General features: G+C 49.3%; 2 protein-coding genes across 17 annotated transcripts in view; one reads left to right on the forward strand and one right to left on the reverse strand.

Annotated features, from left to right (window-relative positions):
• Nucleotides 1–15,082, reverse strand: part of LOC131136483 (AMP deaminase 2-like) — a 36,462-nt gene extending 21,380 nt beyond the window's left edge. For 5 of the 16 annotated variants that reach the window (XM_058083342.1, XM_058083347.1, XM_058083341.1 and 2 more), the window contains exons 1-6: nucleotides 8,838–9,241; nucleotides 4,262–4,430; nucleotides 4,070–4,183; nucleotides 1,415–1,483; nucleotides 931–1,304; nucleotides 655–796 (exon numbers count right to left, since the gene is read on the reverse strand). In XM_058083342.1, the coding sequence (XP_057939325.1) occupies nucleotides 655–796; nucleotides 931–1,304; nucleotides 1,415–1,483; nucleotides 4,070–4,183; nucleotides 4,262–4,430; nucleotides 8,838–8,928 (959 nt within the window). In that variant the 5' untranslated portion in view covers nucleotides 8,929–9,241. The other 11 variants (XM_058083338.1, XM_058083340.1, XM_058083348.1 and 8 more) reach the window with 11 other exon arrangements.
• On the forward strand, nucleotides 13,105–18,113 carry LOC131136484 (guanine nucleotide-binding protein G(t) subunit alpha-2-like). The gene is made up of 9 exons (XM_058083354.1): nucleotides 13,105–13,404; nucleotides 14,830–14,872; nucleotides 15,131–15,272; nucleotides 15,512–15,669; nucleotides 15,762–15,890; nucleotides 15,969–16,098; nucleotides 16,183–16,336; nucleotides 16,718–16,927; nucleotides 17,422–18,113. Exons 1-8 carry the CDS (start codon nucleotides 13,299–13,301, stop codon nucleotides 16,906–16,908), a joined length of 1,053 nt encoding a protein of 350 aa, XP_057939337.1. The 5' UTR covers nucleotides 13,105–13,298; the 3' UTR covers nucleotides 16,909–16,927; nucleotides 17,422–18,113.
• The last annotated feature ends 518 nt before the right edge of the window (nucleotides 18,114–18,631 follow it).

Genomic DNA, 18,631 nt, shown 5'->3' on the forward strand with positions numbered 1-18,631 from the left:
ATAGCTAACAGAATAGCTAACGGAATAGCTAACGGAATAGCTAATAGAATAGCTAATAGAATAGCTAATAGAATAGCTAATAGAATAGCTAATAGCTTAATAGAATGAATAGCTTATAAAAATTCATAGGGATATATGGGAAGTGGTACCTCGGCTAACGTTGGCGCCTTTTTCCGTAAACTTCCCAAATTTTTGCCAAATTTTGCCTTGGCTGGCGTTTGCCTGATTGACCTTGCATGTGATCACGCAATGCATTGTGGGCTGCCGTTTGCATTTTAGGACAACATACGTGACGCAACGAAGCAAAGACAAAGGATGGATGGGATTTACAGTCTTTTCTATGGGAAGAAGTGCTTTGGTTAGAGTCCGTTTTGGTTTGAGTCAGACCTTCTGGAACGGACTAAACGTTGGAAGGTTATTCATCCTGTGTATCTTGGAGGTTTTCAACTTGCTATTACTTACTTACTGCAGTACTTTGCAATCCATATGGAATATGTATTTTGCAATAAAAGCTGTTTCCCGATTGGCCAAGTTTGTACATTCCAATATTTCCAACAGAAGGTACAATTCCATTTCCCCTGGGGGCGGAGTCATTTGGAAAATTGTATCTGTAGGATTTCTTGCCAGGAAATCTAACAAGCTAAACGTACTCACTTGTCCATCGTGGCTCTTGACCCGTAAACGTGCACGACGCCGTCCACCATCTTGCAGCCGTAGCCCATGTCGGGGGGCATGCCGGCCGGGTCCCGGGTCTTATAGGGGTGGCTTTCAGCAACAGGTGGGTGCACCGTGGTGTCTGGGGGAGGACCAAATGCCAAATGAAGGAAAAGGTGATTTGAGATGTTCAGGATGGACCGCCAGCCGTCATGGAGGATGAGCTGACAGACAACATCACACCGTCTTCTAGAGAGGATCTTTGACCTGACGTACCGGCCGTGAAAGCGGTCTCCGCCCCCTCTTGGATGTCCTGCTCGTAGAAGTTCAGGTCGAGGGGTCTCTCGCTGAGCTCCTGCAGGTATCGAGCCGTGGTCCTGCAAAAGCTCTGCAGGGACAGGCCCATGTACTTCTGTCTTATGAAGAGCGCCTTCACCACACACTTGGCCGCGTCCAGCAGGTCCGTGAATGGGACCTGGATGGGATGGAGGAGGAGAGAGCAGCGAACAATAAGTGGAGATGGATGCTGCAGCCGAATGAGTCTTACTCCGCATTTCTCCTCTCCAGAGATGGTGACCCGCTGGTACTCTCTCTCTGGGAGAACCTCTCTCTCCAGGAGATCTGGCGCTTGGCTTTGCTCCTTCATGGATCTGACAGAATATTCATTTAGCAGTCATTTTCCACTTCCTGCTCTGGCAGCTGAAGGTCATTGAGCAACCTCTGGAGAGGCCGCTGTGAAGATGACGGTGGAGGCACTCACTGGAGATCAGCGGCGCTGTCGGCTTTCATCAACTCCTGCTTGGCCCGCAGCAAGATGTCTGGTTCGTACCTACGAAGACACAAGATGGGCTCATCCTGGCCATTTGGCATCCTCGCAAGCATCCCAGAACAGCAGGGGTCCAACACCGGCCTCACAGCGAGGACACGAGTTCGATTCCACCCATGTCTGTGTGGAGTTTGCATGTTCTCCCCATTCATGCATGGCTTTTCTCTGGGTACTCTGCCCCCCCCCCCCCCCCCTCCCCCCATTCCAAAAACATGCTAGCTTCATTGGCCACTCCAAATTGTCCATAGGTATGAATGTGAGTGTGAATGGTTGTTTGTCTATACAGTGAAGAAAATAAGTATTTGAACACCCTGCTATTTTGCTATTTCTCCCACTTAGAAATCATGGAGGGGTCTGAAATTTTCATCGTAGGTGCATGTCCACTGTGAGAGAGATAAACTAAAAAGAAAAATCCAGAAATCACAATGCATGATTTTTTAACAATTTATTTGTGTGATACAGCTGCAAATAAGTATTTGAACACCTGTGTATCATCTAGAATTCTGACCCTGAAAGACCTGTTAGTCTGCCCATTAGAAGTCCACCTGCACTCCATGTATCATCCTGAATCAGATGCACCTGTTTGAGGTCGTTAGCTGCATAAAGACACCTGTCCACCCCATACAATCAGTAAGACTTTAACTTGTAACATGGCGAAGACCAAAGAGCTGTCCAAAGACACCAGAGACAAAATTGTACACCTCCACAAGGCTGGAAAGGGCTACGGAGCAATTACCAAGCAGCTTGGTGAAAAAAGGTCCACTGTTGGAGCTATCATTAGAAAATGGAAGAAGCTAAACATGACGGTCAATCTCAATCGGAGTGGAGCCCCATGCAAGATATCACCTCGTGGGGTCTCAATGATTCTAAGAAAGGTGAGGAATCAGCCCAGAACTACACGACAGGACTTGGTCAATGACCTGAAAAGAGCTGGGACCACCGTTTCCAAGGTTACTGTAGGTAATACACTAAGACGTCATGATGTGAAATCATGCATGGCACGAAAGGTTCCCCTGCTTAAACCAGCACATGTCAAGGCCCGTCTTAAGTTTGCATATGACCATTTGGATGATACAGAGGAGTCATGGGAGAAAGTTTTATGGTCAGATGAGACCAAAATAGAACTTTTTGCTCATAATTCCAATAAGCGTGTTTGGAGGAAGAAGAATGAAGAGTACAATCCGAAGAACACCATCCCTACTGTGAAGCATGGGGGTGGTAGCATCATGCTTTGGGGGTGTTTTTCTGCACATGGGACAGGACGAGTGCACTGCATTAAAGAGAGGATGACTGGGGCCGTGTATTGTGAGATTTTGGGGAACAACCTCCTTCCCTCTGTCAGAGCATTGAAGATGGGTCGTGGCTGGGTCTTCCAACACGACAACGACCCGAAGCACACAGCCAGGAAAACCAAGGAGTGGCTCCGTAAGAAGCATATCAAGGTTCTAGCATGGCCCAGCCAGTCTCCAGACCTGAACCCAATCGAAAATCTTTGGAGGGAGCTCAAACTCCGTGTTTCTCAGCGACAGCCCAGAAACCTGACTGATCTAGAGAAGATCTGTGTGGAGGAGTGGGCCAAGATCCCTCCTGCAGTGTGTGCAAACCTGGTGAAAAACTACAGGAAACGTTTGACCTCTGTAATAGCAAACAAAGGCTACTGTACCAAATATTAACATTCATTTTCTCAGGTGTTCAAATACTTATTTGCAGCTGTATCACACAAATAAATTGTTAAAAAATCATGCATTGTGATTTCTGGATTTTTCTTTTTAGTTTATCTCTCTCACAGTGGACATGCACCTACGATGAAAATTTCAGACCCCTCCATGATTTCTAAGTGGGAGAAATAGCAAAATAGCAGGGTGTTCAAATACTTATTTTCTTCACTGTATGTGCCCTGGGATTGGCTGGCCACCAGTCCAGGGTGGAGCCCACCTCTCACCCCAAGACAGCTGGGATAGGCTCCAGCACCCCCGCGGACGTATAGACGTATGGATGTATGGACGTATGGACGTATGGATGTATGGACGTATGGATGTATGGATGTATGGATGTATGGACGTATGGATGTATGGACGTATGGACGTATGGATGTATGGATGTATGGACGTATGGACGTATGGATGTATGGACGTATGGACATATGGACGTATGGACATATGGATGTATGGACGTATGGATGTATGGACGTATGGACATATGGACGTATGGACATATGGACGTATGGACGTATGGATGTATGGACGTATGGACGTATGGACATATGGATGTATAGACATATGGACGTATGGATGTATGGATGTATGGACGTATGGATGTATGGATGTATGGACGTATAGACGTATGGATGTATGGATGTATGGATGTATGGATGTATGGACGTATGGATGTATGGACGTATGGACGTGTGGATGTATAGACATATGGACGTATAGACATATGGATGTATGGACATATGGACGTATGGACATATGGACGTATGGACATATGGACATATGGACATATGGACGTATGGACGTATGGACGTATGGACGTATGGATGTATAGACGTATGGACGCTGTCAAATATCCTTATTCCTTGGCACTCACTTGACATCCTGGCTAATCTGTCTCTCCAGACGTTGGCGTCTCTCCTCCAGCTTTTCAATGGGGCTGTCCTCTGGGAATTCGTAAGGAGCGCTGCGCATCTCACTCTCTGTCAGGCTGCGTGAGAAGAGCTCCTTCACATGGACGTACAGTAAACACAGTAAATATACAGTATAAAATACAGTAAATCCGTACAGACGATGAAGCCATGGATGACAAGGAGGTCCTTCAGCACCGACCTCAGCAATCTCCTTGTACTTCCCGTCCATGGATGTTCGCAGGTCAATGGACTGTTTCAGGGCCACGGGGATCCCAGGTAGGGAATGCTGGGGAGTGAGGAGGTGGCGGGAAGCACCAAAGTCAGCTGAAGAAGACAACATGTTGATTATTAATAAATGCAAATAAGGTGGCCAGAAATACTTCAAGATTGAATAAGGATAAATTTGTTCTTGATATTAAAAAAACATCTCATTTATTGTTCTCTGGTTCTACTATATCTCACTTATTGCGTGGAGATCTGGGCTCATAACTATAAGGATGATCCATAATGCTGCCTATGGAGAACACACTCATTTTATTATATTATTATTATTATCTCTAAAATACTACATTTGCTGATATAGTTCATTCCCAAACAGCTAAAATAATGCATAAAGCTAACAATAAATAAAATTAGCTAAACATGTCATCCAGTACTTGACCTAAGATGAGCCAATTACAAGCACTTGGTGTTGCTAAGAGTCTTATTATTTCTATAAGTTATTATTGATTTATGATGACACTGATTATTTGATGTCATTCCCACTTATTATGATTGTCAAAAAATATGAATAATGACATCGATGACATGTACACTTATATCCATGTTGGATTTCCCAACAAAAAGTGCAGACCTCAAGACAGCAGGACCAATGGGACTTTTCCCTCCTAAGCATCTTCCTGCAGCTGGTGAGGCGTACGTCTGCAGCTGGTGAGGCGTACGTCTGCAGCTGGTGAGGCGTACGTCTGCAGCTGGTCAGGCGTACGTCTGCAGCTGGTCAGGCGTACGTCTGCAGCTGGTGAGGCGTACGTCTGCAGCTGGTCAGGCGTACGTCTGCAGCTGGTGAGGCGTACGTCTGCAGCTGGTGAGGCGTACGTCTGCAGCTGGTGAGGCGTACGTCTGCAGCTGGTGAGGCGTACGTCTGCAGCTGGTGAGGCGTACGTCTGCAGCTGGTGAGGCGTACGTCTGCAGCTGGTGAGGCGTACGTCTGCGTGGTTGTCATGCACGTCTACGTACGTTGTCTCTCCAGAAAACAACCACTTTCATCCTCGCCTTAACTCCTCACCCCCCCAATCCCTCCAGGTTTTTGTGCCAATGGACCCACAGGACACTCACCATCCTTTGCACGGCGCCAAGCCGTTACACAACGGAGTCGGGGACAGACAACAGGAGACCGTCACACTGAGTGGAAAGGAAAGGGGGGGGGGGGTAGGATATTTGTGCTTGGGCTCAGAAGGAGGCAACATGGCGGAGCGGGCCTACCAGGTCTACCAGCAGCTGGACAAGGCCAAGAGGAAAGGAAGGAGGAGGGGAGGGAAAGGAGGAGATGGAGCATGCCTGGCAAAGCGGCAACGGCCCAGGATGCCATCTTCTGTCCTTTCGCACTCCATGCACGATGGGGGGGGGGGAGGAGAGTGACAAAAAGCCACAACGAGACACGTTGATCTGCTCCATCTCTGGCTTCCTGCCCTACCCCTGTCACGCATACGAAGACGCCATCCGGCGGATCCATCAACTCCCCCTCGCACGGCAGCGTGTACGGCCCTCCTCCTGGCGGCTGCACTCTGCCTCTGGAGCTGCCCCCCCCCTTCCATTGGACTGGAATGTACCAATGCACAGCCATCCAGGAGGGGGGGTGGGAGACCGCGTCCTTCGTGATAGATTGGCCACAGTGCAAGCCGAACAGCAGCCCCCCCCCATGTCCTCCTCAATGCTTTGGGCGTACGAGAGCTTCTGAAGCTAATAGTGCTAGCTCAGACGCCATGACAATGAAGATGACGTCATCTGGCTGCTGTGCTGCTGGAGAACATCAGGCTGAGAAGGTACCTTGATGGGACATGTGACATTTATTAAAGGGACTGCCTTGCTCAGGGAGTCCTGCAAACCAAAGTCAGAAATGGAGATCAACTTCTTCCTCGTTTATCATGGCTGATTGGTTCCAGTGATTTTATGGAAGTGATGATGCCATATTAATAATATATATATATATATATAATATATATATATATATAAAATGAATGAATGAATGAAGTAGCATTGGTGCTAAGGTGTTTGGCCCGTCAGGGTGGTATTTCCAAGTGGTTTAAGCGGCTAACAAAGCGGAGCGCAGCACTCGCAAACTGTCGAGTGGGCGGTGTCCACATTCACAGCACCAGCACCGGACGGCCCCTCAGTGGGTGAAGCCGGGCGATTAGGAGCTAAATGTGGACACGGCTACGCCTCCACGCTCCACACAGCAACATGATGGCATACACACACCGGGGGTGGGGTGGGGGGGAGGGGGGGGGGGGGGGGCTGCTCTGGCCTCTGCTGACGTAGGGTTGCAGGGTTCAACTCCTACTTTCATCTTAGCAATATTAGCATTTCTATCAAAACATTCTGTTGTCTTCTACAAAAAAGAAAGGCTGATATGTTCTGTTGTCGTTAACTCGTTCGCGTCATCAAGTGGCATTGTGACGTGTTGACACGCCGGCCGTATTGGGTCCAAAGTAATAGTAATAGTAATAGTAGTAGTAATAGTAATAGTAGTAGTAAGTAATAGTAAATACTACATTGACTTTAGTGTCTGATTGACGCAGAGCTGTGCTGGATGTCAGCCAATCAACAGGTTTGCATTTCCTCAAACACGACAAGGTACGCCACTATCGCTCTACCTCCACTCCATCACTCCATGACTCCATCACTCCATGACTCCATCACTCCATGACTCCATCACTCCATGACTCCATCACTCCATGACTCCATCACTCCATCACTCCATGACTCCATCACTCCATCACTCCATGACTCCATGACTCCATCACTCCATGACTCCATCACTCCATCACTCCATGACTCCATGACTCCATCACTCCATGACTCCATCACTCCATGACTCCATCACTCCATGACTCCATCACTCCATCACTCCATCACTCCATGACTCCATCACTCCATGACTCCATCACTCCATCACTCCATGACTCCATCACTCCATCACTCCATGACTCCATCACTCCATGACTCCATCACTCCATGACTCCATCACTCCATCACTCCATCACTCCATCACTCCATCACTCCATGACTCCATCACTCCATGACTCCATCACTCCATCACTCCATCACTCCATGACTCCATCACTCCATGACTCCATCACTCCATCACTCCATGACTCCATCACTCCATCACTCCATGACTCCATGACTCCATCACTCCATCACTCCATGACTCCATGACTCCATGACTCCATCACTCCATGACTCCATCACTCCATCACTCCATGACTCCATGACTCCATCACTCCATCACTCCATGACTCCATCACTCCATGACTCCATCACTCCATCACTCCATGACTCCATCACTCCATGACTCCATCACTCCATGACTCCATCACTCCATCACTCCATGACTCCATCACTCCATGACTCCATCACTCCATCACTCCATGACTCCATCACTCCATCACTCCATGACTCCATCACTCCATGACTCCATCACTCCATCACTCCATGACTCCATCACTCCATGACTCCATCACTCTATGACTCCATCACTCCATGACTCCATCACTCCATCACTCCATGACTCCATCACTCCATGACTCCATCACTCCATGACTCCATGACTCCATGACTCCATGACTCCATCACTCCATCACTCCATGACTCCATCACTCCATGACTCCATCACTCCATGACTCCATCACTCCATGACTCCATGACTCCATCACTCCATGACTCCATGACTCCATCACTCCATCACTCCATGACTCCATCACTCCATGACTCCATGACTCCATCACTCCATCACTCCATGACTCCATCACTCCATGACTCCATCACTCCATCACTCCATGACTCCATGACTCCATGACTCCATGACTCCATCACTCCATCACTCCATGACTCCATCACTCCATCACTCCATGACTCCATCACTCCATCACTCCATGACTCCATGACTCCATGACTCCATCACTCCATCACTCCATGACTCCATCACTCCATCACTCCATGACTCCATCACTCCATGACTCCATCACTCCATGACTCCATCACTCCATGACTCCATCACTCCATCACTCCATGACTCCATCACTCCATCACTCCATGACTCCATCACTCCATGACTCCATCACTCCATCACTCCATGACTCCATCACTCCATCACTCCATGACTCCATCACTCCATCACTCCATGACTCCATCACTCCATGACTCCATCACTCCATGACTCCATGACTCCATCACTCCATGACTCCATGACTCCATCACTCCATGACTCCATCACTCCATGACTCCATCACTCCATGACTCCATCACTCCATGACTCCATGACTCCATCACTCCATCACTCCATCACTCCATGACTCCATCACTCCATGACTCCATCACTCCATGACTCCATCACTCCATGACTCCATGACTCCATCACTCCATCACTCCATCACTCCATGACTCCATCACTCCATCACTCCATGACTCCATCACAGTCCTCAGTCCCCCAAATATTCCCAGCATCCTCACCTGTACTGGCCGTGTGCTGCAGGCTTCCCCGCTTCCTGAAGGGGGAGAGGGGCATGCTTTTGCCCATCCCTGGGGGCAGGTTGGATGCCATGATGCCAACTTGTGTGCTTCAGCTGTAGGAGGGATGCAAGCGGAGAAGTGAATGAGTCAAAACTGCGGAGCTGGTCGGCGCCAATGGAAGGAGAGAAAAGAGGAAAAGAGAGAGATGATGCACAGATGCTGAGGGCTTGGGGTGATTCACTTCAAGCCAGCTTTGGTGTGTGTGTGTGTGTGTGTGTGTGTGTGTGTGTGCGTGTGTGTGTGTGCATGTGTGTGTGTGCGTGTATGTGCGTGTGTGTGTGTGTGTGAGTACGTGCTCGAGAGCAGGGATTTCCACAGTGGTTAGTAGCAAGCGTCCCTCCGCAGGAAAACTGATCCCACCCTCTTGGAAGACTCCAGTGTTGGAGCTGCAGCACTGATGGGGGTTGGGGGCGTAGCTACCCCCCCCCCCCCCACACCCTCTGGTCACGCATGCACAAACACACACACACACACACACACACACACACACACACCAACAGAATACAAATGATCCACACACTCAGCAGTGCAAAGCTCCTGGCTGTCCTGTTGCCATGACAACCAAAAGTGTGTGTGTGTGGAAGTTGTGCTCCAGGGACTGACATACAGTACTAGAATAAAATGCCACGTGTAGAGATGATAAAATGTGGATGGGATTCCATGTTAAAATAGAAAAGCTTTTAGGGATTTTCTTTTCCATAGATGAACCTCAGCGCACCACAGGAACATTTTAGGGGGGGCACTAGGAAGTCACGTGGTCACTTCCCGGTCCATTCCTCCAGCTCCACCAGGAGGACACCAAGGCGTCCCAGGCCAGCTGTGAGACACAATCCCTCCAGCGTGTCCCAGGTCTGCCCCAGGCCCTCCTCCCGGCTGGGCATACCCAGAAAACCTCACTATGGAGGCTTCTGGCAGGCATCCGGACTAGATGCCAGAACCACCTCAACTGGCTCCTGGAGATGTGAAGGAGCAGCCACCCTACAGAGGGACTCGCTTCAGCCGTATCTGTGATCTCCTTCTTTCGGTCATGACCCAAAGGTCATGGTGGGAACCACATTGAGCAGTAACGTGGTCCAACGTGGTCTTCCCATCTCCTGAACAGCACTAAATAATCATCCATGTTTTCCACACAGACGGTGAACAAGTCCTTTCTGCTCCGTTCTTCCTTTTATTCACTACATCCTATCCCAGTAGGAGTGGTTGGGAATAACGACCAGCAACAACCTTAAATAGAGGGAACACCGCCCTCTAGCGGTACACACAGGAAGTGAGCGCTGTCATTTCCCAAAGACCCAATTGGATGAGAAATGAAGGTTTAAAACCAAATGAAACATCGTGAAGATGACTAAAAGGACTAAAAGGACTAAAAGGACTAAAAGGACTAAAATGAAGAACATCTAAGACAGGAAGAGGGTAGAGCTCTAGGAGAGGAACTCTGCTGGCCAAATGGTGAATGTTCAGTGGCATTAAACGTATTGATATACTGACATATTGTATTTTGAAGATACATTAACAGGGAAGGATGTGGAGGTGCTGCACCGTGGAGGAGTGGTTAGCATGCAGGCCACGCAGGCAGGAGATGGGGAGGACCTGAGTTTGAATCTCGGCTTGGGCATCTCTGGGCGGTGGCTTGTCCCGCACGGTAATCTGTCTGTTCCTAATCCCTCTCTAGAAGTCGACCTTGGACACACGGCGTCCTCCGATGGCACACCACTCAGGCCACAATATTAGGTACACGTGCCTTTCCAACCATCTGCTTTGTACGTGCTATTGAACATTGAACAACGCTCGCCGTCTTCCAGCCAAAGATTCTTTTGTTCCCACACGGGACCCCCCATGGTCACCAAGCTGTGATTTGGGTGCTGATTAAGGGAAGAAGGTGCAAAGGTTGGAGTAAATGTGACAGCCTGGCGTCAGCCAGCCTCCCGATGCGTCACCAGCGAGGGTACGCCTATTTCCTTGTCCGACTTAGAGATAAACATGGCTCAAATCTCGCTGAGCTCCTCAGGGGGGGAAAGCTCACTCAAGCCCCCAAATTTGAGGAGGAGACCCTGGATGCTTTTCTGCGGATGTTGTGTATGATGAATGGACTTCAGTGAGAGTTGCTTATCGCTGCCATGGTTCAAATGTTTCACCGTCACACATTTGCTGTCTCCGCTTTTGCACCGTAAAACAGGAAGACAATATTAGAAGCAAAAACCCGCTAGCAAAAAGCACAAGTGTTAATCTCCTGCCTCTCTGATTGAGCTCAGGCTCTCTGGATAATCTTGTCAACAGATCAGAGCCACAGAGTCACAGCCCAAAGCGGGGCGACGCCATCGCTGGCCTAATGGGATTGGTCCCGTCAGTGGATGTGTCACCATTAGCACACCCAACGCTCAGGCCCCCACCCGCCATCCGTGACGCCGCCCTGCTCAGCACACGGATGGAAGGGACGACGTAGGGAAGCCCGAGGAAAGAGTTAAGGATGGAGGGGACGACGTAGGGAAGCCCGAGGAAAGAGTTAAGGATGGAGGGGACAACGTAGGGAAGCCCGAGGAAAGAGTTAGGGATGGAGGGGACAACGTAGGGAAGCCCGAGGAAAGAGTCAGGGATGGAGGGGACAACGTAGGCCAGATGTCTTGATGGAATCTTGGTTTCCTGTAAAGTACCTCGTACCTGTACACAAGTACTTGTGTATGAACTGTGCTCTGGAAATAATGAATATAATTGTTAAGAAAGGCATCAAGTGACATTCCATAACCTTGTCCCAGGGTTCAGGGTCACGGTGAGGTGGAGCCTATCCCAGCTGACCTTGGGTGAGAGGTGGGGTATACCCTGGACCGGTCACCAGTCAATCATGTGAAGACACACCCACCCCCCCTAACTAAGACATTGCGGTCCACAAAGTAGCGTCGGCGCTAACCACAACATGCATGTAAGACGGCACGCAACATGCGAGGCCACAGCACGGCCCACTGGACTCCGCCGTCACCGTCATCATGTCCGCCCTGATGCGGCCCCCATCTTCAGCGAGCGTCCCTCTCATGCCAGAAAGGAGATTGAAAGCCAAGACGATCGGAGCGATTGCGTAACACACGTAAGTCCTGCTAACTCGCACTCAGCAGAAGCAGGCTGCGTTTGCTCTATTTAGCAGTCCTCCACCCCACCTGGGACTTAAACGTCTTAGCTGTAAGAAGTTTACCAGACCTTAATGCCTCCCTCCTTGCTCGTCCATGTGACTGCTGTCAACAATCCAACGGTCAGCGAATGCAACACGGCCTGCACCGTCCCTTTAAAACACTCGCCCATATTTGACATTACAGCCAAGGCTGGCAAAGTCCTGGAAACGGTGTACTTCTTGGCAAATATGGCCCTTCACCCGCAGTTTGGGTACCCCGCACCAACCCACGGTACTCGTTCCACTGAGCAACAAAAGCGGACTAAAGCACATTCACGTCTCCTATTTCTTCAATTAGTTCTATTGATTAGGGAAGGACATTTGTACTGCGATGTATTATACTAATACTACCCTGCTTACGACTAACTCATTGACTCTTAACACAAAGTACTTCATCTACCAGGTTGGATCTACTAGAAGTACTGGCGAGTACGTCATCATAACAACGGGATTGGGCAACGATGCATTCCGTGGAGGCCGCAGTCAGGAGATGGGAGACCCGGATTGGGATCCCTGTGTGGAGTTGGCATGACCCCCCCCCCGTGCGGCTTTTCTCCGGGTACTCCGCCCCCCCCCCCCCCCCCCCCATTCCAAAAACATGTTAGCATGTTAGCTGGCTTTTGGCCATTCCAAATTGTCCATAGGTATTAATGGGGGGGGGGGGGGGGGGGTTGTTTGTCTATATGTGCCCTGGGATTGGCTGGCCACCAGTCCAGGGGGGACCCCGCCTCTCCCCCAGGACAGCTGGGATAGGCTCCATCATGAGGATAGGCGTGAGAAAAAGGATGGATGGATGCTTACATTCAACTGTCCACACATCCAACATGCGGTCGGAGGTCCGCCACCTTAACGGCGGGACGTCATGCACACCAAGCGGTCCCCAGCACAGTCAGGTCCTGGGCTAGGACGAAGCTAGTGAGATGGTTCATAATCTCCGCTTTCTTGACATCATCCACATGGAGGCCCTGCTCAACTAATTGGATTGAGCAGCCAATCAGGAAGCGGCATCTCCTCGCTAAGGGGTTTAAGAGGAGGGAATTAGAGGGTGACTCTCGGCTGGGCAGAGCTGATGAATGTCAGTGATCCCTGGGAGGCTAACCAAGCCAAGCACCTCCTTCTCCTTCCGCTCCGAAATCGCCTTTGACCACAATTAATGCGTCACCTGAATTCTCTGCAGCAGTTCACAGAGCACCGGCAAAATTTCCATCCTTGAGGACCTTGAGTTTGCGGAGGAAGAAAGCATGGGAGCGGGAGCAAGTGCAGAAGACAAAAAGTCCAAGGAGTTGGAAAAGCAACTCCAAGAGGATGCTGACAAGGACTCCAAAACGGTCAAGCTCCTGCTGCTTGGTAAGTGAACGTCTGTGGGGGGGGCGGCTTGTCCTGCTTGGACATTGGACATCGTCAGATGGTCAAAGTGAATCCTGCAGGAGCTCAAGGTGGTCTTGCTGACCAGACTTTTGAGGAACATCTCCTCGGCGGAGCAGTGCAGCGGGAGTTGGGAGGAATAAGGATGGAGAAATGGCGTCCATAACAGTATTGTCCTGATGAAAAGGATAATTAGGAATTAGGATGATGGCTGATTTGCTGCATGGCTACATCTGCTCTCGACTGGGGGGGGGGTGTAAGTTTGTGGGGGATTTGCCCCTTCCATTAGTTTATTGGAAAGATGGAGATTACCTCCAGCAGGTCTGGTAGGTAACATCTGAGATGAAGAAGACACATCCAGAAACAAGTGAGAATGAATGCTAAACCAATGAATCCTCCAATAAAACAAATAATCCGACTAATCATCAGCAGGATCAGCAGCATAGAAGATGAATGAATATAAGAACATCCCATAATAAGAAGAATCATTTAGGAAGGAGGAGGAGTCCTGCAACATTTAAGCGTCAAGAACTCGGGTTCTCTGACAACAAAAGTTAAAGAGCTGCAAAGACGTTTGAATTCTTAAGTAAGGATGTTGGAGCTTAAGAGATCACCGTCGCACCGCAGCAGCGAAACCACAATCCAATTACCTAACAGCTTTAGTGCAGATCCCATCGTTGGCGGACTCTGCTGATCCCTCAAAGGCCACCAAAAATTGCAGTAGTTCCGTTGGCACGATGCCAGCGGTACATGAAACGTGAAGATGAGCACGCTGGATGGATGACGTTGCCATGCCAACGTTCAATCAATTGGTCCTCACAAGCTCCATCTGCTAAACATCTAAAGGGGTTTAGAAAGGGCCTCGCTTTGCTTTAGTGGACCACTGCAAGAACTACGCTAAAGAACACCATGGCAGGAACCCGGGCCAACCCTAGACCGTGACCCAATGACTCCCTTTGCCAAAACTTCCATCCATCTTGGTCACTCTATGACAGACATTTGTTTAGGCCTCATGATGATTAGAATTATTGTTATTATAATTCACGGTTTGGGGGCGTGGCCGCAGACCTTTCTGCCTTGCGGTGATGTTTGATCTTTGTCGTACGCTGCACAGTTTCTAGATTTTAGATTCTAGATTTCCTTTTTATGTGGGTACTTGACGTTAAGTGTGCATTAGCTATGTTAGCTCTGTGGGATGGCGATACAGGGGCTTCATCATGACGATTCTGGAAGGCAATTATGAGCCTTTTCAATATGATATTGACTATATCTGCTCATATCCATACCGAAGGAGCCGGATAGCAAAAGAAGACCATATTTCAATCCAGGGGGGCAGAACTGCTCCCCTAAAGCAAATTGGTCTGCCCTTTGTGCAAACATCAGTAAACCCTGTCCTCTGTCTTGCAGGTGCTGGCGAGTCAGGGAAAAGCACCATTGTCAAGCAGATGAAGTAAGTCAACTCACCCGCACTCATGATTTCATCCACACAGTGTCTTGAAGCTGATTGGTTGGCTGGCTGAACGACCCGCCTTCCTGTCAGAGGTCAACAGTCAAACGTCCCTGAGGCTCGTTAGTCCGGGAGGCACCTTATCCGCTCCTAAAGAAATACATGTAGAAATGCAGCATCTCATGCTTTCATTAACACACATGCACCGCCATGCTTTGCCCCCCCCCCCCCTTCACTGCCCCCCCCCCATCCCATGCACAGGATTCTGCATCAGGGTGGTTACACAAAAGAGGAACAGATGGAGTTCAAAAGCATCATCTACGGCAACATCCTGCAGTCGGCTCTGGCCATCATCAGAGGCATGGAGATGCTGGGCGTGGATTTCGGCTCCCCCTCTGCACAGGTCCGCCATGACACTAAGACCAGATAGCGTTTGATTGGTTAGGCTCACTCTTCAATTTGTGTTTTGGAAACCACTTTCACCTCAACAATAAAAGCTCAGCCTGCCGCCATCCGCTTTGTTGAGATGTTGTGGGGTTTGAAGCCCACAACATCCAGCTGGAGCCTCCACATCACATCAGCTGACTTCCTTTGATGAAGTTCCAGTGATCCTCACGGATCTCCACATTTCTTAAACTGCAGGAGAATGCCCAGAAGCTGCAGAACCTGGCCGACTCCATCGAGGAAGGCACCATGCCCGCCGAGCTGGCCGACGTCATCCAGAAGCTGTGGAAGGACTCCGGCGTGCAGGCCGGCTACGAAAGAGCCGCCGAGTACCAGCTCAACGACTCTGCTGGCTAGTAAGTCCGTCCGACCGGTTCAGACCGGTTCAGACCGGCCAGAAGGAGGTGGTGTCGGTGGAGGAGGTGACGTGCCGCCATTTGTCCTTCAGTTACCTCAACGAATTGGACAGAATCTGCAAAGCCGACTACTGCCCCACCGAGCAGGACGTGCTGCGATCTCGAGTGAAGACCACCGGTATCATCGAAGAACAGTTCTCCTGCAAAGAGCTGCACTTCAGGTGACAGACCGGCCTCGGAAGACCACCTTCCATCGTCCGCCTCGCGCGCCAGACTCCAACGTTGTCTTTGCTGCCCAGGATGTTCGACGTGGGAGGTCAGAGGTCAGAGAGAAAGAAGTGGATCCATTGTTTCGAGGGTGTGACCTGCATCATCTTCTGCGGCGCCCTCAGCGCGTACGACATGGTGCTGGTGGAGGATGACGAAGTGGTGAGCTGCACTCCGTGATCCGCGAGGAGCTGTCGAGAAAGACCTTGAAAAGAAGTTCTGCTAGGTTCTGCTCTGTCATTTCAGAACCGCATGCACGAGTCCCTCCATCTATTCAACAGCATCTGCAACCACAGATTCTTTGCGCTGACCTCCATTGTTCTGTTCCTCAACAAGAAGGATCTTTTCGAGGAGAAGATCAAGAAGGTCCACCTGAGCATCTGCTTCCCAGACTATGACGGTAACGACTAACGACGCTTTGATGCTAACGTATCCCAGGATGTTAGCGTGCATCTGGTGTTGTATGAAGACCAGGTTACCATAGACTGGAGGTGCTTCTGTGGGACCTCCAACATCTGGTGGTTATGATCTGTAAACTAGCAAAGACGATCGGTGGTAGAAGTGGAACCACTTGGTCGACCTGCTACCGACCGTTTCTGCCAGCATGAACATGACGCTCAAGCGCCATCCCGGCTGGTCCGCCATGATTCCCGACTGAGATAGACCATTGGGGTTGTGAAGGTTATGGGAGAAGAAGCGAACATCTGAGCCGGGCGCGTTAAGGTGATCATTCCATAGATGTTGCTGCAAAGTTGTGACAAGTGATGCTGATCTGCTCCAGGCCCGAACACGTACGACGACGCCAGCAACTACATCAAGACGCAGTTTTCGGAGCTGAACATGAAGAAGGGCGTGAAAGAAATCTACAGTCACCTGACCTGTGCCACGGACACAAAGAACGTTGAGATTGTGTTCAACGCCGTCACGGACATCATCATCAAGGAGAACCTTAAAGACTGTGGTCTTTTCTAAGCAGCGCGCCTCGTACCAGGTAGGTTCTTCAACCTGTGGCAAAACGCTTGGGAGAGCACGCTCGTTTCAGCCGTCTGGGCCGACATCTTGTCATGTTCTCGTAAAGCTGCTCCCATCAAAGGATGTACTTGAATGCACCTTGAATGCACCTTGAATGCACCTTGAATGTTAGCATACTTTGCCATTGCGTGCTGCTCTTTTGTTATTGGGCGTGGACATCAGCTTCTATTTCAGGTGGTCCCGTGCCTCACTGGTACTTTGGTCTTTTGGCCTCGTCACCAGGAACAGGAAATAGTTCTGAGTCTAGTTCTGATAAAACTGCTCCCAAGCGTTGTGCGCTGCTTTCTTCTACTTGAACTTTGACATTTGTCCAGTCAGGCTGGCAGAAGTGGTCTAGTTCTGATAAAAGTGCCGACTTAAAGCATTGCTGGAGTGGCCTCGATCCGCACGTGGATCACATGGAATTTTGGTGTTTTGCAAGATTGAGCATCTCCGGTCTCTTGTTTCTTGCAGAAGTCATTTCGGCCCCCCCGCCCCCCCATATTGGCGTTGGTGTGCTGACGGCGCACCAGGGATCCACCAGGGTTTAGCGTATTCATGCCGGGCACGGCTCCATGACGGCACCTCTCCTATCACGCATCCAACCACCCCCCCACCCCCCCGCCACCGAGAGAAGGCCAGCAGGGTGTGGACGTGCAGGTTTTACTGGTTTCAGTCCCAAATACTAGTAGGCGCCAGGATTTGAAGATGACCTCAATGTCCCCTCCGACCTTGGCCGCGCTCCCATCGGCCCAAAGAGAGTTAAGATGAATGTTTGTGTAGCATCATTGCATTCTTGTTTTCTTGGAGTTCCATAGTTGCTGTTGTCCTGATTGTTGCCCAGCTATATTATATTTCATATTTCTCATGCGCTTGCAGAACATCAGAACACACGACGTACGGTAGTGATGAGTTCTATCCACCCAACCTTGGAAGGTAAAAATATACGCTCAAATATGTTAGACCATCTTTGTACATAAGAGTAGTTCATTCATGATATTGTGAAGGATAATCAAATGTATATGCTTATATACACAGGGTAACTAAGAGAGAAAGGGGGGCAAACAGTAGAGAGGGGTAATACTTTATTATTCAAAGGGAATGAAAATCTCCAGTTTGTCCTTTCTTATGCAACGTAGTCATGAATTAAAGCTGCATTAACCTCACGTGTCTGTCTTGTTGTTTGGGCTGGCCACTGGAATTAGCTGCAATTTTATTTACTTATTCAGGTACGTCACGTCAACAGGAAGTACACCCGCGGGACGCACTTTGGACAACCGATGTGCACAAACGGAGTTCACCTTGACCATCTTGACCATTTTGTGTTTTTTACAGTTTTGCACGAGTCAGTGATCTGAATCATTGGATAAATAAAATAGAATATGATATAAATCATTAGATGATAAAGAGGTGAGGATATAACCTGACGTATAAATCCCACTGCATCGTACCCACAGAGAAGCATGCAAATACCACATGATCAAAATCTGACATTTACAATGGAATATCACTATATATACATATTAGTATATACTAAATCTGAAAATATACTTTAATCTGAAAAAGTGATTGGACTCAGAGAAGAAATGTCCAAAATGTCCAAGAGGAACATCTCAACGATGGCCTCGCAGCAGTCGGCAACATGTCTCCATGTGTGGAACTGATGAGTTCCAGAGCCGATGTT

The sequence above is a fragment of the Doryrhamphus excisus genome, chromosome 10 (genome assembly GCF_030265055.1).
Source record: "Doryrhamphus excisus isolate RoL2022-K1 chromosome 10, RoL_Dexc_1.0, whole genome shotgun sequence".
In the NCBI taxonomy this organism is placed as follows: domain Eukaryota; kingdom Metazoa; phylum Chordata; class Actinopteri; order Syngnathiformes; family Syngnathidae; genus Doryrhamphus; species Doryrhamphus excisus.